Source organism: Phocoena sinus, chromosome 9 (genome assembly GCF_008692025.1).
Source record: "Phocoena sinus isolate mPhoSin1 chromosome 9, mPhoSin1.pri, whole genome shotgun sequence".
NCBI lineage: Eukaryota > Metazoa > Chordata > Mammalia > Artiodactyla > Phocoenidae > Phocoena > Phocoena sinus.
In genome coordinates, this window is record NC_045771.1 from 59,842,802 (window position 1) to 59,867,071 (window position 24,270).

General features: G+C 37.7%; 1 protein-coding gene across 5 annotated transcripts in view; it reads left to right on the forward strand.

Annotated features, from left to right (window-relative positions):
• DYNC1I1 (dynein cytoplasmic 1 intermediate chain 1) overlaps positions 1 to 21,192 on the forward strand; it is a 331,990-nt gene extending 310,798 nt beyond the window's left edge. For 2 of the 5 annotated variants that reach the window (XM_032642849.1, XM_032642846.1), the window contains 5 exons: positions 361 to 486; positions 13,069 to 13,163; positions 14,127 to 14,286; positions 14,666 to 14,715; positions 20,260 to 20,385. In XM_032642849.1, coding sequence (XP_032498740.1) covers positions 361 to 486; positions 13,069 to 13,163; positions 14,127 to 14,154 — 249 coding nt within the window. In that variant the 3' untranslated portion in view covers positions 14,155 to 14,286; positions 14,666 to 14,715; positions 20,260 to 20,385. Of the gene's footprint in view, positions 1 to 360; positions 487 to 13,068; positions 13,164 to 14,126; positions 14,287 to 14,665; positions 14,716 to 20,259 lie in introns of all 5 variants that reach the window. The other 3 variants (XM_032642848.1, XM_032642850.1, XM_032642847.1) reach the window with 2 other exon arrangements.
• Positions 21,193 to 24,270: the final 3,078 nt, after the last annotated feature.

Below are 24,270 nucleotides of genomic sequence, written 5' to 3' on the forward strand. Positions count from 1 at the left end.
CCCTCCATTGATCCATAAATCATGACCTGATCAAGAAGTATCACATTTAGCTGCTGTGTCTGTATGTTGTTTGTGCACCCTGCATAATCGGAAGAAATATTTATGTCACTCACTGCCCATTGACTGTGGAAAAAGACTCTCCCTCTTTTCCTTTTTTTGTGAAAGTGTCTCTTCTCTCTACCATTTAATTCAGTGGAGCATATGATTTAAGGACAATGAATCCTTTTCACCCCTGCACAAGGGATATATAGTACTTAATGCACATGCAGGCAGTGGTGACTCATCCAGTTAAACGTATCGTCGTGAATTCGTATATTTAAGTGCACATTCAGAGATTCTTTGTCGTAACCCCTTTGGCAGGTTCCAACAGCAAGTGTGGCCATTGAGGGGGCATCCGCCCTAAACCGTGTTCGTTGGGCTCAAGGTGGCAAAGAAGTTGCCGTTGGGGACTCAGAAGGCCGTATTTGGATCTATGACGTCGGAGAGGTACATGTTACTTGGTTTGGGTGTTTTGATTTTGTTCTTGTTGTTCAGTTTTTTTGGTTTTGTTTTTGCTTGTATATCTGGTTTGAAGACCTAGTGAAATTATTGACAGCACCTTGTGGGCCCTGAGAGCCCTCTCGAGTGCGTTTGCAAATTTCCATTGACTTCAGTGGGAGTTTAGTGAGACTTCCTCAGGGCCTAATTTGGTCTTCCGTCTCCACGCACAGGACCGTGCGTTAGTTAGCGATCGGGCTTCTTTCAGAGTGCTGTAGAATTCCCAGCTATCCTGTGATGAAGCATGGCACTTCCCCCCAGTTTCATGAAAATGAAAAGTTTGCCAAATTCATCATGCGAACATTGAACTTGGAATGTGTTGTTTACCTTGAAAAGTCAAGCTTTAGTTGGTGTGTTCAGTTAAAAGGTATATACTATTACTCTTTAATTAAAAGTAGCCAATTAGGGCTTCCCTGGTGGCGCAGTGGTTGAGAGTCCGCCTGCCGATGCAGGGGACACGGGTTCGTGCCCCGGTCCGGGAAGATCCCACATGCCACAGAGTGGCTGGGCCAGTGAGCCATGGCCGCTGAGATTGCGTGTCCGGAAAGAGTGCTAGGCTTAGACAGTTTAATGTGTGAGTTAGTAAAACCATTCTTAATACAAATAAATAAATCTTAAAAAAAAAAAAAAAAAGTAGCCAATTAAAAAAGCTGAGGTGAATCAGAACTTCGTATCGTTTTCATGATATTCAAAGTTATTATATGCAGTGTGTACTTCTCTGGTTTATCCTGTTATATGACATGTAAAGTCATTCTGAATATCATGGTACATATCAAAAGAAAACTACATCTTTTTTTTCATATAAATCTCCTTGAATATTCATACTATACTTAATGTTACATTATCAGTCAGTTTTACAGAAGCATATCTGTTTGTTCTTACTCTATGAGAAAGTATTGACAAAAACCTTCATTTTGGTTAAAGAGTTCTTTTCTTAAAGACAAAGGAAACATTGAACTTTCAAGCAAAACAAGAGTGTCGTGTAAATTGTTTTCGTGTAATATGAATCTAACATTTGCATTCCGGGGGAAAATATACTGCATTTGTGTATATAATGTCCTAGACCTAGGGAGTGCTCTTTGAGTGCCTGGTGGATGGGCATAGCTGATCACACTGAGAAGGGTTCTTTATGGTTTCATCAATGAGCTTTCTATAATTTTGGCAATCCTAGATGGTTTGCTCTACAATGGAACTTTTGATGATGCTTTATGGTAGAGTTGGTTGTGTTGAAACAAGCTGGATGGTGTTTGTGTGTGTGTGTATGTATGTGTTTTAATTCGGCCAGAGACAAACTAAATGACTTCAGAGATGGGAGTCTTCTGTTTGGGGATGTACAACTCTAAGGAGAACAGCTAGAAGAATCTCTTGTTTTCACTGCATGCCGTCCATTTCATTAGACTCCCCCCACCCCCTGCCGTACCCCCGCTGCCCCTCAACTACTCCTGATGTCATAAGCTGAGTCATTCTAACAGTGACAAAGACTCTGTTAATATTCATCCCCAGTGGTGAAGATGCACATGGTTCAGTGACTACTGACGTAGTTTGGAGTCTTTGAGAAAGAGAATACCCTCTGCGTTAAAAATATTGCCAATATTTTTAAAGCAATATTTTCTTCAATGAATATTTAAAATCAGTGCATCTTTTTCATGGTCTTCATCATCATAAAACCAAGCCACAAAAACACTTATTCTACATTGGTTCATTTATTTAATAATTTAAAAGGTAGCAAAGAAGGAGAATATAAAGAAACAAAAGGTTTCTCTCCTCCTTTCCTTTGTTTAGAACAAGTACAATTGTAGGAGAGAAAATAGGTACGTGGAGACATGCTCAGAGACGAAATGGTAGAAAATAGATGAAATTTAAAAACCCTTTTCTCCACTTCCCTTGCTTATACATAACGTCCCTTAATTCTCTTAAGATTATATGCAACATTAATTGTTTTATCCAAGAGGGCTGAAAAGCAGAATAGTCTAACAATCTGGTTTATTTAAAGTAAGGCATTTTGAAAAATCTGTATGCTGACCACAAATAAGTTGTGGTCATATATTCATATATATGTAATATACATTCACACACACCACCTCTAGGCAATAAGAAAATACAACATAACATATATACAGAATTTTCTGCAATAAAGTGATTTTATAGCCATTGGACAACATTACTTGAATATGACTCATATTGGGGGAGTATGTATGATTTTGTAGAAGTTGCTTTGGCTGATATATGGCTGCTAAAACTTCTTCCTAGGTTGTTGTCATCATTTCTAAGTTGTAAAGTGTTGTCATACTCATATTTCTCCTATCGTACGAGCAGATCAGGCTGGTTTTCATTTTTGTATTATTGCCCTTACTTTTCTAAGGGACATTACAGACTATGGAAATGTCTGCAACTCTAGGCCAGTCTCACCTATTGTCTGGAGTCTAGACAGGCTATAGAAAAAAATCTCTGTGACATATAATAGGCCCCAAAATTTGTAGGGTTGTTTATCCCTACAAATTCACTACCAGGAAAAAAATAAAAAACGGGGGGGGGGATATACTCTTTTATTGAGAGTAGGTAATATTATAATCTTCGAGCCCTTTTCTGAACGACCGAAAATCAGGATAAGCTTATACGTTTGAACAGTTCTTTCTGTATTGTTTGATCCTAAAAAGTAACCTATAGCTCAGAAAAACTCAGACTTTACAAGATAATTTTATTGTAAGTATAGTTTTTCTCTTAAATTTGTAAATACCTTACAAAAATATTTATATGTATTTTGGGGGAGAAATAAAGGGGTCCTTTTCTGTTCCTCTTTGCTTGCCTCTATAGCCTGTTCTAAGTCTCTGAAGACCAACTCTGTAGAGGTTCCACGTCCTAAAAGGAAAGACAACTCCTCCAGCTGAGTTTAGCTGAAGCCCACTTCGGAGAGATGGTAGCTCATAGGCAAATGCTGCCATTACTGTAATTACTATTGTCTCGTTCACTAAACCTAGACCTGACAGAGCACAGCTGTCCTTAGAAGAGAAGGGCACCCCCTAAACAGGGCTTCCCCAGCCTTCCTAATCACCTACGCTGCAGAAGGCCAGGTGGAGCGCCTTCACGGCAACCTGGCCCATTTAGAATTTGAGGTCAAATCCAACGCCGGCGCACGACTGACGAGAGGGAAGGGGTTTAGGCAGGAAGTGATTTTAAAAGGAAAAAAATACGTCACTGAGGATCAGACTGCCAGGAGACAGTGCTACCATTATCTATATCCAAAATTAGTCCTCCAGGCCCCATTAAAACAGAGCCCATCACCAGGGTCACGCTGGCCTTTGGATAGAAAACCTTGCTTTGTGGAACCCTCTAGGAACAAGGTGGAACACTTTTAGATAAGCCTTACAATACAACCTGTATAAGGAAGTAAACGGTAGTTTTTAGAGGACACTTCGTTGTTCCATTTTCCTTGGGACCTCAGTACATAGAACTGGTGTCTGTCTACCGGAGGACATCTCACATTCATTCTCCCATGGTTTACTTGACTGAGACCTCTGTTAGGCTGAGGAGAAGGGAGGAGGGGGCAGCAGGCTATCTTTCGTAAGGTCCTGTTTCAGAGTGAGGCTGGCTTCATGGTTGTCCCACCTGTGCCGTCTTGCAGGGCCCCATGCAGAGGAGCCCTGAGCTTGGTTTAATGCTCTGTTGTCATTGTCTTCCAATTGTTAAGACATTTTTCAACAAGGTGCTCCATGTTTCCAGTCTGCACTGGGCCCCTCAAATTCTGTATTCCCTCCTGTCCACAAGAGTATTGCTTTCAATACCACTCACAATGCAGATCAGAAATTAAAAATTTTGGCCTTGACCTAGACAATTAGGAAGAAGGAGAAATCTTTATAGAGATATGGTTAAATGCAGTGCATGCCATATGATATTATTATTACCTATTCCTTAAGACTGTTCAAAAGTGTTGGATGAGAATAGCAATGACATTATATTCTAAATATCATATTTGGATATTTGGTGGATATTCTAATTTACCTCCCCACAGCCCTCTTTTGATCACATCATAATTTTAACTGAAAGTATAAGAGAGTTTTGGGAAAGATCTCTATGATGCCTACTCTAGGTGGAGTCGAGAGGGGCAGCCTTTCTGTCCACCTCGGTGTCAAGAACCTCCTGATAGAGGTTCTGTGACTCCTGTGACTGCCAATGGAGAGAGCTCCATTCAAGTCCAGGTAGACGTGCCTTCCTGTGAGACCTCACACTCAGCCAGAAGGGCGCTGCAGAAAGGGACTCTGGTGTCACAGTCGTTAACAATCGTCTGCCTCATCTCCTGTCCCAGCCGAGGCTGCAGCTGCTGCAGGGAGTCCCGGCACAGTGCGCCCATGATCATGCCCTCCTCTCTTATGTACACTTGTCCTCCATGACTTTTAAGATGATGGTAGAGAGCAGTGGCTCGAATCCAGATTTACTGATGCAATTTATTATGAACTTCTGAAGGGGTAAACAGAGGATTGTGTATGAGCTCACTGAAATCACCAGATTGAGTCTGTCCATCCTTTTTTTTTTTTAATTTCTGGTACATTTAAATAGCGAAGGCATGAGTAATATCTCAAGGTCTACGACTGAAGAGGTAAAATACAAAGCAGGTGTTTTCAGGTAGGCCACATGACGCTTTGTTTATATAGCATACATTTTTGGTTGTTTTATTTGAGCATTGTATCTGGAAAATATACTGTACACGTTTATTTTCACAGATAGGGGTCTATTTTCTTTGCAGAGCAGGTGCTTAACTCCCATTAGCGTAAATGGAAGTTATGTGAATTCAGCGAAAGACAGAGAAGACCCCTTTTATTATTTGGCTATAATTTTAATTCTATTCATGCATCTTAAAAGTTACTTAAATAGACAGTGGTTGCATGCACCATTTAAATTTTCTAAGATCTAAACTTGAAAATGAGCCTAGCTCTTGAAGAAGTTTCCAGGATTTTGCTCCCCAAACTGTGGGATGCAATCTGTTTGTTTTGGAGCTGTATGATCCCATTAAATTAATTGAAAGATGGGTAAGATAACAAGTCAGAAATTAACTACAAATATAACCTGAAAAGGTTGAGTGTATTCTTCTTCAGAATACACTCACAGAGACCTGTTCATCATTGTTGGATTTTTAAAAATGATGTGTGAACACACATACTCTTAAGAATTAAAAATAAAAATTACTCACTGCTGTGGCTCTTTACCGAATAGCGAGCTTTTCTATATATATACATACGGAGCTGATTTTACCAGCACATGGGCCAGTGAGTATAGAATTATTCACGTGTCCTGATGATTGACAGTCAGCCTAGCTACCTGTCTTTCTTGCAGATGTGTTTTATAGAAAGCCCGTTGCCATTTTTAATGCTTCATTGCTGTCACACAGATGCAGCTGTCATAAATATCCCCTAACAACTATGTTTGCTGCTTATCTGAATTAGTTAGAATGCTGTTTGCAGCACCAGTTGTGAAAGAAGCAGTTTATCTTCCACCTCCTATTATTTCTTTTTCCATTAACCTCTTCTAGAGAAGACTGTTTTCAGTTGTGATGAATACTCGTAAGTTTCAAATTGGGATAAGTTTCAAAATTGGGATAAAATTCCCAAATCATTTCAGCCTAAAGTAGAATCTGAAAAATAAAATGGCAACTTAAAAACTAATTTGGGAGATGAATAAATCTTATCGGCCCAGCTTTATTTGCTTGGTAATCCCATTCACTAATTACCTAAGGAAATGTGTATTAATCTTTAAAGTTTAACCCTGAGCTTTGGCAACATTTCATGTAGCTTGTTTGATATGACTCTTTGGGGCCAAAAGAATGGCAGTCATTTTATTACAAATTTTAATAAGTACAATAAATTTGACATATGTCAATGTGTTAAAAAGGCCTTGAAAATTTTTTAGAAAGGAAAAAGGCAGGAGAATACGAGAGATCAAATGCAACTGCTAAAACCGTAAGCATGAATTTAAATGTTCATTTTTTTAAAAGATTTATTTATTTAATTTATTTTTGACTGCATCAGATAGATCTTAGTTGCTAAATGTTCATTTGAATATATTTTAAAGCTGAAATTAAAAATTAGAATGAAACGTTTACTTGGATTCCCAATAGGAAAAATGACCTATGCAATATACTTTAGAATGATGGTCAAGGTATAATAATGTAAGAGGACTATTAAAATGTGCCTCAAACCATTCTCATAGCCAGCTAGAATAAGAATAAAAGCAAAGAGATTCCATGAGCCATTTTCCTTGCAGCTTAAATAGCAGTTCTACGTAGGAGCACCTGATAAACTGGAAGTACTGGGAGTCAAAAAGGGTTTGAGCAAGACACAAAATAAATAACAATACACGTATGGTTTTTAAGTCGATTACACTGAGGCAATAATTGTTTGTTTTGTGGAACGATTTCATGTTTTCCAGTAGGACAGTGCCTACATCAGTTTTCCACAGGAATTTGTGCTCTAAATAATCCCCCTCCGTGGGGAAGGGGGGAATGCAGAACACAAAATAAGTTAAACTGAAATTTGGGGGTTGATTCAAATAAGAGTTCCTTAATGAAAAAGAACTGCACTGGAAATCAGTCGATTTGATTATTGTGCTCTATGAAAGCCATTATCCCCTGCTGATGACGAGCCTGATAGCATAGCTGAGCTCTGGGAGCCTCCAGAAGAGAAGGGCAGAGCTAGGCTCAGCTTACCAGAGTCCAGTTATAATCACCCAAAACACTTGTGTTTCTCATTAAATGAGTGTGGCCATAAGTTGCTAGACTCTTGAAGGTCTTTTAAGCAGTAGCGTATTCTTCAGTAGATAAACAATATTTTTATCTTTTGCTGATACTAAACACTTCTTTTGGTTTTTCCCTCCATTGCAAAGACTTTGGCATAAACTATTCTGTGATGCCACAATCCAGATAAAAACTGAAAATCCAGATACTTGGTTCTGCCAGTAATATCTAGATATTTGATGACATAGAAGCAAAACATTTGGGATTTTTCAACTGGACTTTTCAGTTTTTAACCTGAATTTTTATTATCATAGCCACAAACCTGTGCAGTTAAGTCAAAAGCACAAAGGCATATATTTGCATGGGCAGATTTGGGGTGCTAATAAATATAATTATATAAAATAAGCTACTTTGAAACCATATATTCATTTCCATGTCATAATAAATTATATTTGAAAAAATAATCTGATTAAAATAGACGATTATAATTTTAGTATTAACTTGATTTCTTCTAGGAAAAGTAGTGTAAAAAGAAAAGTTATTCCAATTAATGTTATAATTATCTTATAGTGAATGTAGTCACAGTGGCTTTTATTTTGATAATTACATAATAAAAGCCCATGATTAAACTAATTATTATATACATAGTGTGCTTATTCAGGTAGCATTAGTGTATAAAAATGGATTTAAATATATTTTCAAGCCACTTTTTTTCTGAATTGATAATACTTAATGACTTTTATATATTATGGAGTAGTTGATTAAGTGAAAACACTAATATCTAATTTTATAAAAACCAGAGTAATCTGCAATATTCAATGAAATTAATATATTCCCATTTTGGTGATAAATGGTCTTTGAATATAAACCTTCTGAAACAGGTATCAGTTTGTATAATTAATCATCTTTATGATTCTTCTGTGGTTTCAAACTGTCGTCTTCAATAGCAGTTTGGATTTTGAAGCAGTCATTAATTATAGTGTTAATTTTTTTTTATGTCTAACAAAATTGTGTTTTAGAATTTCAAAACTGCTAAATTTTATCTTGAAAAATTACTGTTTAGAACGGTAGCCTCAAATCACAGCTTAGACCAGCCCGAGCATGAAGCTGCTTCCATCATATGTGAGTCTAGATTAACACTGGCCTGTATAGAAGTGAAGTTATTTGTTTCTTCTGCGAGTATGTGTGTTACTATTGGTATATCTAAAATAGAATGTGAAATCAAATATCTGCCTATACCTGTTGATGTATAAATATTTATATGCCATATAGGCTGGACTTGCAAAGGGAGGAAGTGAATGAATCATTCTATGCTACTTTCAAGGAAGGTCTGCATGAATTTTTGAGAATGTCAGCTATCAGAACATCTTTTCCATTTGAAAACATGAATTATTTATCAATCATTTAGGGAATGTCAGAGCTTAACATTGTAGAAGAAAGTTTGCACTCTTACTTTTTAGGCTGGCCGATAAAGCTGATCAGTGGTCCATTCCCCGAGCTCTTGGTCCTCATGGCCAGCCAGTACTTTCTCAACACTTACACAGGATCTTCTATTTTTATTTGTCTTGGCATTAAAGACCCTTAGGAAAAAACTGAACATCTTCTAGTATCCTAAGAACTGGGCACCCTTTGACTTAGGGGAAAAAATCAGTCTGGCAGCGCTCCTTGGGCTTATCACATTCCTCAGTAGCGTTTTTCTGATCTTTAGAGTGCCACATCCACAGAAACATAGGTACTTGCCAGTTGTCTATCTGAACAGGATAACCTGGCCTAGCACAGTGCCTGGTGCGTAACAGGCACTCAGTAAATAATTCGGTGAATGAATGTTTCACGTGTGAAAGTTGAAGGTTAAGGAAAAGCTTAATGGTGTGAAGCGTTCAGAGGGCAGTCTCCACGTTGGCTATAGATGAATGGACAGGAAAAATCCTTTAACTATATTTGCATGGTAAAAGATACATAGAACGTATATTTAGAAAAGAGTGCTTGTCCTTCTTCTCCAGTCTCTATCCCAGTCACTCTCCCCTCCTCTGCTTTTACCGTTTTTTTGTGTGGCTCCGGATGTGCAGGCTCAGCGGCCGTGGCTCATGGGCGCAGCCGCTCCGCGGCATGTGGGATCCTCCCGGACCGGGGCACGAACCCACGTCCCCTGCATCGGCAGGCAGACTCTCAACCACTGCGCCACCAGGGAAGCCCCTCCGTTGCTTTTAAGAGTGAGCAGTTGGTCACTAGAGGTAACAAAAGAGGAACAGTTTATTCAAATAGTCGTCAAACCACTGGAAAAATGCTTCTTTTTCATTTTGCTTTTTTTGGACACTATAGATATGGTAAATCACGAACTACGTTATAAAAATACCTCTTTTATGCCCAAACATTCAGTAGGAGGGAATGACATTTCTTTTATTACCTTGGTAAATGTTTTTAAGATGTTTAGCAATAAGCCTTCGTTTTGTCAAAACTGCTTAGATGCAGTGGTTGCTAGAAATTTACTAGAAAACCTATAGTTAATATCAGAAAGAGAAAGGATATATGTTTAGTCAGCTGGTATGAGAGATCAGTTTGAGTAGCATATGCTTTTTCATTTCCCTGTCAGTTTCTTGATCTTTTGTGTTATGGACAAAGAATGGTAGTGAAGTTTAAAAAGTTTATTTTCCATTGTTGCCCACCAGCCAAAGTTTTTAGCAATTTTTTCCACCTTTTGGACAGAGAAATAGATTGTTCTAAATAATAGAAAAATAATGCCGAAGACATTTCTAAAGAAAAGAGAGTGACAAGATTTTAAAACAGATGTGAACAAGGTCATCTTTAAGCCATAGTGAATTAACTCTTTTTCAGCTGTGTGGGTTCTTCCCCCCTCAGGTAAAAACTTCAGAATTTTGTCACGCTTCCCATGATGCTAAATTTTAACATGAAGAATAGTTCTAAATGTTCACTTTTTAAGAATAATGTTTAAAATTATTTCCTTCAGTGTTTGCTGGCTTATTGAAATTGATATAGACTCGTATTTGTTACTGTTTACTTTTGACTTTCATGTCCTAACTTAATTTTTTTCCTTAATTGGGTGGTAATGGATTTTTTAAAAGTATTGTTCTAACAAACATGCTATAAAAGTCAAGCACTCATTTAAAGATACTAGGAAGAGAACTTTAGCAGAAAGATCTCAAGCTTCATGGGTGGATAGAGGGTTCCCTTAGATGGGATTTTCAGAAAAAAGAAATTCTTTCTTAACCAAAAAATAATCAGATATCATCGGACTACCATAGGTAGTCTGATTTAGCATGATGCTAAATTTCACAGAAATTTTGACCTACTGACTGGTAACAGCAGATGCTACAGAATGGAGACTGACGTACCTTCTACTTTCTGGACTTCTCTAAATACTAAGTTACCACACAGTATATCTTTTCGTGGTGGAGCACTGTAGTATACTTATGCGCTCTGTATACTGCGCTCTGTATACTGCATTCTGGCTTGGAATTTTGGTTCGTGGTTTCATCCATTGTTACCAGTGATGCTAGACTCTCCCAAGAGTTAAATACAGTGGAGCTTGGTCTCGTTCTGTTCTGGCGGCTGTTTCATTGCTTCCCTCTGTGTGTGTGGCAAAGGGAAGTGTCCTAAAAAATATAGGCTTCCTCTGAACACAAATGTGTGTTTGTACACCGGTAAGTTTGCAATCTCCTGAATTGGGGTGCCACTAACAGTTGTACTTTTTAAAAAGCTTTTAGAGCTTAGAAGGGTTTAGCAGTTGTTCTGTGGAAACCCATGTTCACGTCCACGGTTTCTTTAAATGCATTAGCAACAAGAACAACAGAATCAGTGTGCATTAAAGTGAAAAGGTAATTCGTAAGATACCGTTTTAAAGAAAACTTTCGTTTTTAGGTTAATATAGGAGCTGAATTGTGTATCTCTTTGGAATCCATGGTTAACGTAATTGTCTCAGACTTTTTATTTTTAATGACTCCATTTAATTAAAAGATTACAAAGATGCTGCCGAACCACACATCCTGGAATATTCATCCTGAAACCTGGAGTCCTACTCATTTTAATTTGCTTGGTTTCTCAGATACGTTAAGCGTGGCATGCTGAAATTACAGAATGCCTTTCTGTCTTAATTATCCAAGATATTTTAAAAAAGTAACCTGCTTTTATACTAGGCAGTGCCTGAGACGGATACTTTTAACATAAAAAATACAGCATTGGGCTGGTAGGAGTTACTGCAGATAACGCAGCTATTTAAAATCAGCTGCTAGGTACTAAAACCCTTTAAAATTACTAACAAATGAGGGAGGCTTGACTGAGGACTGTTTAGAATGGTTAGCCATGTGCTTATAAAAAGGGACACATGCATGATATTTGTGTGCTTAACCCTGGTTATAAAAAGTCATTTGATTTTTATAACAGCATGTTCAGTGGTTACAAGGCCTTAGAACTTGAGCTAAAAATGTAGACTCCCACCATAGAAAGTGCCATGAAAAGGAAATAGCTTGGGCTTCCCTGGTGGTGCAGTGGTTAAGAATCCCCCTGCCAATGCAGGGGACACGGGTCTGAGCCCTGGTCTGGGAAGATCCCACATGCCGCGGATCAACTAAGCCTGTGCACCGCAACTACTGAGCCAGAGCTCTAGAGCTCACGAGCCACAGCTGCTGAGCCCACGTGCCACAATTACTGAAGCCCGTGCACCTACAGCCCATGCTCCACAACAAGAGAAGCCACCGCAATGAGAAGCCTGTGCACCACGACACAGTGTAGCCCCCTGCTGGCTGCAACTAGAGAAAGCCTGTGCATAGCAATGAAGACCCAATGCAGCCAAAAATAAATAAGTAAATAAATTTATAAAAAAAAGTTTTTTTTTAAATAGCTTGACAAAGCTGTATTGGTCATATTTGAAAAATGAAAAAGATGCATGTGTATATTTACAAGGAATAATTATACTTGGAATTTGATTTTTAAATTAACAAAACATCCTGACAGGATTTTTCTTGTGATCTGAAAGAACCCTTTCCCCACACCCAGTTCGTGAAACTCAGTCATACATTTAATAATAGCTGTCTAGGAAATGATTTGTATGGGTTTTTAAGAAAGCAAATATGATCAAACATAAGGTGTACTTCTAAAAAATGCAGTGCTCTATGTAGGTGAAAAGAAGAAAATGGAAGGAAGAAAATAGGTAAGGAAGCAAAAAAAGAAAAAGAAAAAGGAGGAGAGGGAATTAACATTAAGAAGGAAAAATATAGGGTGAACAACATCATTTATCTGGGGTTTATAATGTGCCAAACACTGAGCTTAAGCTTTTTATATTTGGGGGGAGATCTTGTTTAATATTCACAATGGTCCTAGGAGTTAGTGGGAAATTCCTTTTTCTCACAAATGAAGTGAAGATGTTAAAACATACATTTCCTAAGGACACCCAGGAAATTATTGGCAGAGCTGTGAAAGAAACCATATCATCTGGGTGCTGTCTGAGGTGGAAAAAAGTCAACCCTGGCTCCATTCTCAAAATCTAGTTATCGTGCAATCTGTGCCTCCCTTTAGGTACACAAGGAGCCCAGGAAGCCCAGGCAGGACACCCAGTGGTTAGCCTAATTAGTTATTTGGGCATGGGGTAGGGCAGGATCTAAGGGCATCCTCCATTCCATTCAGGCGGGAGGAGGGTGGGGGGCAGACTCATGACACAGCCTCAGAACTAGGGGGATGAAGGGGGAGGATGAAAACGATCAATTTTCATGAATTTTCCCACAACTTTTGCACTTTTGCTTTTTATTTCTGACCTTTACATCTTCCAGGAATCTTAGAAGATTAAAAATATTTAGAATCTTTTAGCAGGTGACTCACAACACATTACCTGCCATGGTATGCTGGCATTTCCTAAAGGGGTGAGGCTCCTGATTGCCCACACTGACATGCGGTAAGTTACATGGTCTTGAGCAAATCATTCAGCTCCCTGTCATTCTGTTTCCTGTCTGTCAGAGAGAGGTCTGCTTCTTAATGTCCTCACATAGCAAAATTTAGAATTAATTCTTAAAGCAAAACCACAAAAATGATATCGAATTGATACGTATGCCACTCACATATGTGATTTTTAGGAACATGTTCAATCTGAGTAACTGTTTAAAGAACAAGAATGCATGATTATTCTGTGTTGAACTCATAGTACTTTCTTCACTTAGATTACCTTTCTCATCCTCTCCACATCTCTTTTGATAAATGGGTCAGACACCATCATCCCCATTTTACAATTGAGGCAATGAGAGGTTAAGTGCCTGACCATGGCCAGTAACCAAGATGAAAGCAGGACTTAAGTTTCCTGTCCAAATCTAAGGTTCATTTTACCTCCTCCTTAGGGCCAAATTACTGCTTCAGAAACTACCTTTGGCCTTAGTTCCCTTGGCTGTAAATGTATGGTCATATCATATCTATAAGAGGCACTTACTCTTAGAGCTAAGATTTTGTTATCTCAGGAATCAGCTCCCTGAGTGCTTTTGGCACAAAAATGCTTTATACATTTAGCAAAAAGTTAGAAAACAGTCATCCAGTTGCGAAGGGGGGTGGTAAACTGGCGAGTGGTGAACCCTGGATGAAGCAGTAGAAGAATCTGAGTCACCTCTGACCTAGGATGTGGACGTTGGTGGATGAATCTGAAGCCCCAAAATGTTTCCAGATCCACTTTGACTCAGGACAATACTGGTCAATTTTATCGGGCCCTTTTTTATGGTAGTCCCTTGATATAACTATGGGCTATTTCCTTCACAGTGCTTCTCAAATATGTTTTTTAAGTTAATTGAAATTGTTCATCACCATTAGACACTTGTGAATATTCTTCCTATCAGAAATGTAAATTGTTTGAAAATTATTCTAAACTTATTTTCAGGGGGAAAAAATCCATAGTGATGGTCTAGATTTAGCCTTAATGCCTTGACAGAAACCTGAAGAGATGCTGAAGCCATGTCATTAACATGCCATTTGCTTCCCTGCTACTCGCTTGACACACAACACATACCAGGAAATGTTGCAGTTATCACTGTAAGAAGGTAAATTTTAGGTTACTCTACTCACTTTCTGAATATCAGTAAAGTTTAAAAAAAAAAAAACCTACGCCAGTATTCACACATTTTGACCTAAGAAAACACGGTAATTAATATTTATAGTCATCATATGCCAAAATGATTCATCACTGTATCTTTAGTCCTACCACAGTGCCTGCCATATAGCTGGTACTAAGTCCATGATGACTAAATCAGTACTGAATAGATATATATATGCTAGATAGAAGGGCATGACAGCAGTCTTTCTCTTAATCAAAGAAACGAGCAGAGTTTTTTATCCTACTTAATGATTAAGGTAAAATTGGATTAAAAGTCTCCTAGAGAAAGTTTCAGATGCACTTACGCTCATGAACTTCTTTTCTAGACATTTCTAATAAGAGAGAACCAGGTGAGAAGAGTCAGGAACTGCCAAGGGTAAGAAGGACGCAGTTCTGTCCAAACAGATGCTGTTTACAGCCAAAGATGTAAAATGAAAAGAGTGGTGGCCTTGTGTGTTCGGATACCTGTTTGGTCTTACCTACAAGTAATTCAGATGCCAAAAATTATTACTTTGGGTGTGGAAACAGCCCGTGAGTACACATTCCCACATTCAAGCTAAGATTATACTTAAAGTGCTTCCTGATGGTGACATTTAACTCTAAAAATGGGGCAGTGTGCACCTCACCTTCTAACATTACGATGATCTTGGATTGTTTTTATAGTCAGCTAGATGAAAAAGTGTGATAGGATGAGGTAGATAAATTTAAGTTTCTAGAAGCAATTGTGTTCTCATCCTGTTCTAATCAAGAATTTTGTGTGTTTGAACCAAAACAAGCTAACTTTTCTGTGAAGTTTATGGTATTCTAGAGAGGAAAATGCTTGGCAGAGCAATTTAAAAAAGAAAACACAAACTTCTAATATTTTCCCCAACCTAAATGAAACTTTCACAGATCAAAAAGACATGTTAGAATACTGTGAAACATTTTGTGAGGGTGAATCTGTATTTTTAAGGACAAATATAGTACTATTATTTCCATCACCATGGAAAAGGTCAAATGTATTGCAGTAGTTCCACAGTAGGGTATAGTTTTATCAGAAACTTTTAAATTTGATAAAATTCATTCTTAGATTAATATATAGAAATCTGTTGCATTTCTTTACACTAACGATGAAATATCAGAAGGAGAAAGTAAAAATCCCATTTAAAATAGCATCAAAAATATAAAATACCTACCAGGAATCCCCTGGTGGTCCAGTGGTTAGGACTCTGTGGTTTCACTGCTGAGGGCCTGGGTTCCGTCCCTGGTCAGGGAACTAAGATCCTGCAAGCTGTGGGGTGCAGCCAAAAAAAAAAAAGTATATATATTTATTTTTTATATATATATATATATATATATATATATATATATATATATATAAAATACCTAGGGATAAACTTAACCAAGGAGGTGAAACACGTATATGCTGAAACCTATAAAACACTGATAAAGTGATTCAAAGAATGGAAAGCTATCCATGCTCTTGGATTAGAATATTAGAATTAATATTGTTAAATGGCCATACTATCCAAAGCAATCTACAGCTTTAATGCAATCCCTATCAAAATACCCATGACACTTTTCACAGAAGTAGAACAAATCCTAAAATTTACATGGAACCACAAAAGACCCAGAATTCTGAGGAAAAAGAACAAAGCAGGAGACATAACCCTTCCAGACTTCAGACTGTACTACAGATCAATAGTAATCAAAACAGCATGGTATTGGCACAAAAACAGGCATAGATCAATGGAACAGAATAGAGAGCCTAGAAATAAACTCACACACTTACAGTCAATTAATCTGTGACAAAGGAGCCAAGAATATACAATGGAGAAAAGACAGTCTCTTCAACAAGTGGGGCTAGGAAAGCTGGACAACATGTAAATCAATGCAATTACAATATCCCTCATACCATATACAAAAACTCAAAATGGTTTAAAGAACTAAATATAAGACATGACACCATGAAACTCCTAGAAGAGAGCATAGACAAAACATCCTCTGACATAAATCACAGCAATATTTTCTTAGATCAGTTCCCCAAGGTAAAAGAAATAAAAGCAAAAATAAACAAATGGGACCAAATCAGACCTAAACTTCTGTAACAGCCAAGCACAGCCTATGGAATGGGAGAAAATATTTACAAATGCTGCTACTGACAGGGGGCTAATCCAAAACATACAAACGGCTCATACAACTCAGTATCAAAAAAACTGAACAACCCAATCAAAGAAATGGGCAGAAGACCTAAATAGACATTTCTCCAAAGAGGACATAGAGATGGCCAACAGGCACATGAAAAGATGTTCAAAATCCATAACTATTAGAAAAATGCAAATCAAAACCACAACTTGGTATTATCTCACACTGGTCTGAATGGCCATCATCAAAAAGGCAAAAAATACTAAATGCTGGGAGAGGGTGTAGAGAAAAGGGAAACTTCTTACACTGGTGGTGGGAATGTAAATTAGTGCAGCAACTATGGAAAACAGTATGGAGGTTCCTGAGAAAAAATAAAACTAGAGCTACCATATGATCCAGCAATCCCACACAGCAATCCACATACCCAGCAATCCTGGGTATATATCTGGAAAAGATGAAAACTCTAATTGGAAAAGATACATGTACCCCAGTGTTCATTGCAGCACTATTTACAATAGCCAGGACATGGAAGCAACCTAAATGTCCACTGACAGATGAGTGGATAAAGAAAATGTGGTATAGATACACAGTGGAATATTAGCCATAAAAAATAATGAAATAATGCCATTTGCAGCAATATGGACAGACCTAGACATTATTATACTAAGTGGAGTAAGCCAGAGAAAGATAAATATCATAATATCACTTATATATGGAATCTAAAAAATGATACAAACGGATGTAGATACAAAACAAACAGACTGGCATAGAAAACAAACGTACAGTTACCAAAAGGGAAGATGGGGGTGGGAAGAGATATGTTAGGAGTATGGGATTAACAGACAGAAACTACTATATGTAAAATAGATAAGCAACAGAGATTTACTGAATAGCACAGGGAACTATATTCAATACTTTGTAGTAATATAAAATAGAAAATAATCTGAAGTATATATAATTGAATCATTTTACTGCACACCTGAAACAACTTTTAACTCAACTATACTTCAGTTTTTTTAAAAAAACCTCAAAGATTTTACTTACAAAACCCTTTAAATTTTATGTTTTATAATGGTAAATATTAAAATTACTACTTTGATTTCTTTAACAAATAAAGGAACGAGACTTCCAAAAGATTTGTCTTTGAAAAGTTAGATGTGCAACTTTATATGTCATCAGTGATACTCAGTTCTGTCCCAGACTGTATCCGGACACATATTCAACCCTTAATGTTTCATAATCTTTATTAGAGTTGTTTCTTAAGTCTTGCCGTTACCACTACGTGAAACTATGTAAACACATTGATCTGTTCTGTTTTAGTATATTGTTTCTATACATTGCTATCAATAAAACATTACATATGGTATCATATAGTAACTTAAATTTGTGCCATTTTAACCAATAATAAGTACAGTGTTACGTTTAGAAGCCAAACCCCTCGAGTATATCACTTTTACTAGTGAGATCTGCTTTTTTCCAATATTTAACGTTACATGAAGTTACGAGGCAATTTAGATTTAACTTGATTCTCACCTTATATGAGAAAAAGTTGTTATCAGGATTCGCTTTTGTATCTTCTTGGGCTTTTTGTTTTGTTTTTGTGGCTCTTTCTGGGAGGGCTTGGTCAGGAGCTGGAGAAAAGACAAGAAAGAGTGGACCTATTCTTTCATATTAATATGTTGCCAGCCTTTTCCTGCTCATACTTTTTGTTAGCTCTTTGTATAATTTATTTTGAGGACTTCATTTCCCCAGTGCAGTATTTTGTAAAATTGAAGAGAAAAATGAAGAATAGTGGAGCATAGGAAAATAACACAAAGTAGAGAAAATGAACTGAGCAAAGGGGTAACAGTGCCATTCAAGACTGTTGTGAACTTGTGTCACTGTCTAAAAAGGAATTTGGATTCATTTCAATAACTAGGGAAGTACTTAACCTCAGACCTCACTCATATAACTAAATGAGAGTTCTTGTTATTACTCCGTTTCTCCAAATAAGAAATAATAAAGAAGTACAAAAAAAAAAGTTGTTAAAAGAAAAAAAAACTTACTTCTCCCACCTGTATATCATTTCCAGAATTAAATCCTTGAAACATTTAACCTCAGGACAGAGCACTAATTGAAGGACGGTACTTTGTAGGATGATGATGCCACCCTCCAATAAGTTGTCTTGGATAGATCGTATCTGAGGATATCATCAGCTGTAATAAAAATTTAAAGTTCTAGGGGCTTACCTGGTGGCACAGTGGTTGGGAATCCACCTGTCAATGCAGGGGACACGGTTCGAGCCCTGGTCCAGGAGGATCCCACATGCTGCAGAGCAGCTAAGCCCATGCACCTCAACTACTGAGCCTGTGCTCTAGAGACTGCGAGCCATAACTACTGAGCCTGCGCCACTGCTGAGGCCTGCATGCCTGGGGCCCGTGCTCTGCAACGGGAGAAGCCACCGCAACGAGAAGCCCACGCACCACAATAAAGAGTAGCCCCCGCTCACCACAACTAGAGAAAGCCCGCACACAGCAGCAAAGACCCAATGAAGCCAAGAATAAATAAAATTTAAATTTAAAAAGTCCTAAATATCTGGCTTGATATAGTAAGAAATTTTTCAGCTGTAAAAGTGATCTCAAAGTTTAGATTTATTTGCTTTTTTATTTTGGAAAATGTATATTGACTGGGATAATTGTGTGTTATTAATGTTTATGGAATATATGGATAGCATGTGTAGCGCTAGTATCTGTAGATGGATTACATCATCTTACAGGGTAGTCTTCCAAGAAAATGGCTGTACAGTCGAAACAAATTTTATTACATGAAAACCATTCAGACTTGTACTTGATCCTGCTTCTCATCTTCAAATAATTCTTTTTTATTCCAAACACTTGCATGATACCTTTAAACAATTCATTTTTAGATGCCATGTAGAGAAATCATTATCCTTTAAAACACCTAACAAAAATCCATACATGCAGTTTGTGTCAGGTGGGGTGAATTTTCTCCTTACTGAACTGTGCACAGGAGAAGATACTTTGGGGAAATTTTATAATCCCTCTTTTTGGTGATTCAGTGTAGCAAACTGGCTAAGCATGTAATTACTGGAACCAGATGACATTGGCACTGACATTTGCTGGCTATGCAACCCTGGTAAGATGAGTTATCTTTCTGTGCCTCAATTTCTCCTTTTGTAAAATGTAAATGCTAATATTATCCTAAGTAGGATTGCTGTGAGGAATAAGTAGAATACATGTAAAGTACTTAGAGCAGAACTCTTGGTAAATCTTAGTTACTATTATTCATTGGCATCATCATACACGATCTTGCTGGAAAAGCCAAAATGTCATATTATAGTAGTAAGATTTCTCTGAATATGTAAGTTATACTCTTGTCATATATATAGTGGCACGTTGGCAACACTTTTTAGAAAAGGATCAATAGCATCGACTTAGGAAGACAATACCACCGTTATTTCAAATTCCTAGTAATGCAGTTTTTATTTGTCGTGTTCGCTATAATTCTGGTCTTCTTACTGCAAGTGCTTTAACTTGGATACTGTATGAATTGTATAGTTTACATAAGTTTTTAATGTTTTATAAATCCCACCTGCGATTTTGCTTTTGAGAGTGACATTATTCTCCTAAATGATCAGTTTAAGAGCAATGCTTCAGAGATCTGATTCAAGGAAGACTATCTGATTTCCTTCCATTCCAAGGGAATCATCTGTCTCAAGAAGAACAGTCATGCAGGCTTCAAGGCTTTCAGCATGAAAGATACCTTGTTCACCATTTTCCGTTAATTTGTTTTGCAGCTTGCAGTTCCCCACAACGATGAGTGGACCCGATTTGCCAGGACCCTCGTGGAGATTCGTGCGAACAGAGCTGACAGCGAGGAGGAAGGCACCGTTGAGTTATCTGCCTAGTGGAAATGAGCCGTCCCCACCTTGACCTTCTAGAGCTCAGTATCTGCAGTCATCAAGTCCGCTTGTATTCAGTGTCCATTCAGTATCAGTATTGCCGTGACCGTTTGGGTGCCATGTTGTGCCAGCTTTGCTCCAAGTATTCCAGATGTATACTGTCCACTGACCTGAAATTCACCAGAGCATTTCTATCTTTATATTTCTGTCTCAAAAGTGGGGGTGGGGAGGTAGGAGCCTTCTTGCGTTGAGTTGTTGCCTTTTAACTACTTAGTAGCTGTATTTAATAGCTGGAAACCTCTGGTTAAATTTGTGCTTACAGGCACTTCTGGCATAGTCCTATTAAATCCATATGAAGCCAGATATGATTAGGTGCAGATGTGGTGTCATGCTATGGTACAGGGCCAAAGACTTGAGATGTGGCGTTTTACACGGTGACTCACATTATGAATGGATTTACTAGAAGAACATTGCTGCTCCTTATTTATTGTGGTGTGCTGCATGGAACATATTTATTTGAAAGCATTAAAATAAACGATCCTAGAGCATGTGCATAATGAGAGGACTGCATTGTCTCTCTGTTGCTGTTGAGGTTACATTAAGTTCCAAATAACAATTACAGTATGCCGGTTCCACTGAGGACGTGAAATCTTTAGAGGTTTGTTGCAGTGAATGGAATGAATTTTAATGCCTATTATTTCTAGGTACTTTAACAATATTTCAGATATAGTTGATCATTGATATTTGTCATTCAAGCTAACCCAGTCAGACAAAAGTCTGTGGTTCCTAAATATGACACCAGTATTGCCAATAAAACGTTCCAAACCATGTCTGCTCCAGTGTGGATAAATCCTTTGCTTGGGAACTGCCTGATTAAAATTCTGCTGTGGCCAGTGGGTAGGGGAGATATATTAGGGCCGTGTTAAAGATTGATAATGAATTTATAGGCAGCCAACCTGGCTGGACTTAAACCAAGACTCTGGTTTTATTTTTATGAAGGAACGTGTGTGCTATTTCTGGAAAGCGTTTTCTTGTCTCCTTCACCAGAGCCACTCTAACCCAAAGACTATTTCAAGTGTTGGGAGTAGGAAGAACAGGTTAAGATGAACAAATACCAACTGTTCGACACATTTCATTATTTTTTAATTTATACCAGAAAACTACGTTTATTACTGTTGGACTAGGAAATATGTCTAAACAACTTTATAGGATTTTGTTTTTTCAGAAGGTCATTTCTTGCCTAGAGAGAATGAAAATAAATAGTGGCTGAGTCATGAAAAACATTTGAAGACAGTCTTTGGCTTTTTAGGAAGAGAATTTCCATGGTGCTTTGTTGGTAGGGATTCCTTGAACTATGAGATTTCTTTTAATTTTGAAATAATGATATGCCTTTTCTCTAAGTGCTATACAGTGTGTTAATATTGAAACTTTAAACACATTAAATTTTTAAAGCTAAAATATGAGTATCTAAAATAGGTTTAAAAGCAACCCAATGAGACAAAAGACCTGTACTCTGAAAACAATAAGACACTGATTAAAGAAATCAAAGATGACCCAAACAGATGGAGAGATACACCATGTTCTTGGATTGGAAGAATCAGCATTGTCAAAATGACTATGCTGCCCAAGGCAATCTATAGATTCAGTGCAATTCCTATCAAATTACCAATGGCTTTTTTCACAGAAATAGAACATTTTTTAATTTGCATGGAGACACAAAGGACACCCTAATAGCCAAAATAATCTTGAGAAAGAAAAACAGATCTGGAGGAATTAGGCTCCCTGACTTCACACTATACTACAAAGCTACAGTCATCAAAACAGTATCGTACTGGTGCAAAAACAGAAATATAGATCAGTGGAACAGTATAAAAGCCCAGAAATAAACCCATGCACCTATGGTCAATTAGTATATGACAAAGGAGGCAAGAATATACAATGGAGAAAAGACAGTCTCTTCAATAAGCAGTGCTGGGAAAACTGGACAGCTACATGTAAAAGAATGAAATTAGAACATTCTCTAACAGCATACACAAAAATAAAGTCAAAGTGGATCAAAGACCTAAATGTGAGGCCAGACACTGTAAAACTCTTAGAGGAAAACAAAGGCAGAACACTCTTTGATATAAATTGCAGCAACATCTTTTTGGATGCACCTCCTAAAGTAATGGAAAAAAATAAATGGGACCTAATTAAACTTAAAAGCTTCTGCACAGCAAAGGAAACCATAAACCAAATGAAAAGACAGCCTACAGACTAGGAGAAAATAGTTGCAAATGACGTGACTGACAAGGAATTAGTCTCCAGAATTTACAAACAGCTCATGCAGCTCTATGTCAAAAGAACAACCCAATCAAAAATGGGCAGAAGATCTAAACAGACATTTCTCCAAAGAAGACATACAGATGGTCTAAAAACACATGAGGGACTTCCCTGGTGGTCCAGTGGTAAAGAATCCGCCTTCCAATGCAGGGGATGTGGGTTTGATCCCTGCTCAGGTAACTAAGATCCCACATGCTGTGGGGCAACTAAGCCTGCACGCCGCAACTAGTGAGCCTGTGCACTCTGGAACCCGCATGCCACAACTAGAGAGAAGCCCAGACACCACAACGAAGAGCCTGCCTGCCTCAATGACAGATCCCACATGCCGCAATGAAGATCCCACGTGCTATAACTAAGACCCAATGCAGCCAAAAAACAAAAAACCAAAAAAAAAACAAGCAAACAAAAAAACAAATGGCTAATCTTAAGAAAAGCACATGAAAAATGCTCAACATTAATTATTAGAGCAATGCAAATCAAAACTACAGTGAAGTATCAACCTCACAGCAGTCAGAATGGCCATCATCAAAAAGTCTACAAACATAAATGCTGGAAAGGGTGTTGAGGAAAAGGGAACCCTCCTACACTTGTTGGTGGGAATGTAAACTGGTACAACCGTTATGGAGTACAGTATGGAGGTTCTTTAAAAAACTAAAAATAGAGCTACCATATGATCCGGCAATCCCACACCTGGGCCTATATCCAGAGAAAAACATGGTTCGAAAAGATACCTGCACCCCGATGTTCGTTGCAGTACTATTTACAATAGCCAGCATATGGAAGCAACCTAAATGTCTATCGATGGACATTTAGAGAAATAGAAATAGATAAAGAGAGAAATGAAGAAGATGTACTAATACACAGTGGAATATTACTCAGCCATTAAAAAGAATGAAATAATTGCCATTTGCAGCAACACGGATGGACCTAGAGATTGTCATACTGAGTGAAGTCAGACAGAGAAAGACAAATAAATCGCTTTTATAGTGGAATCTAAGAAAAGGGTATAAATGAACCTATTTACAAAACAGATATAGAGTCACAGATGTAGAAAACAAACTTATGGTTACCAGGGGGTAAGATGGTGGGAGAGCTAGATTGAGATTGACATATACACACAACTGTATAAAACAGATAACTAATAAGGACCTACTGTATAGCACAGGGAACTCTACTCAATACTCTATAATGACCTATATGGAAATAGAATCTAAAAAAGAGTGGATATATGTATAAGTGATTCACTTTGCTGTACACCTGAAACAACACTGTAAATCAACTATACTCCAATTAAAAATAAAAAAAGAGCTACCATATCATCCTGCAATCCCCTCCTGGGCATATCTCCAGAGAAAACCATAATCCAAAAAGGTACCTGCACCTCAATGTTCATTGCAGCACTATTTACAATAGCCAAGACATGGAAACAACCTAAATGTCCATTGACAGAGGAATGGATAAAGAAGATATGGTACATATATACAATGGAATATTAGCCACAAAAAAGAATGAAATAATGCCATTTGCAGCAACATGGATGGACCTAGAGATTATCATATTAAGTGAAGTAAGTCAGAGAAAGAC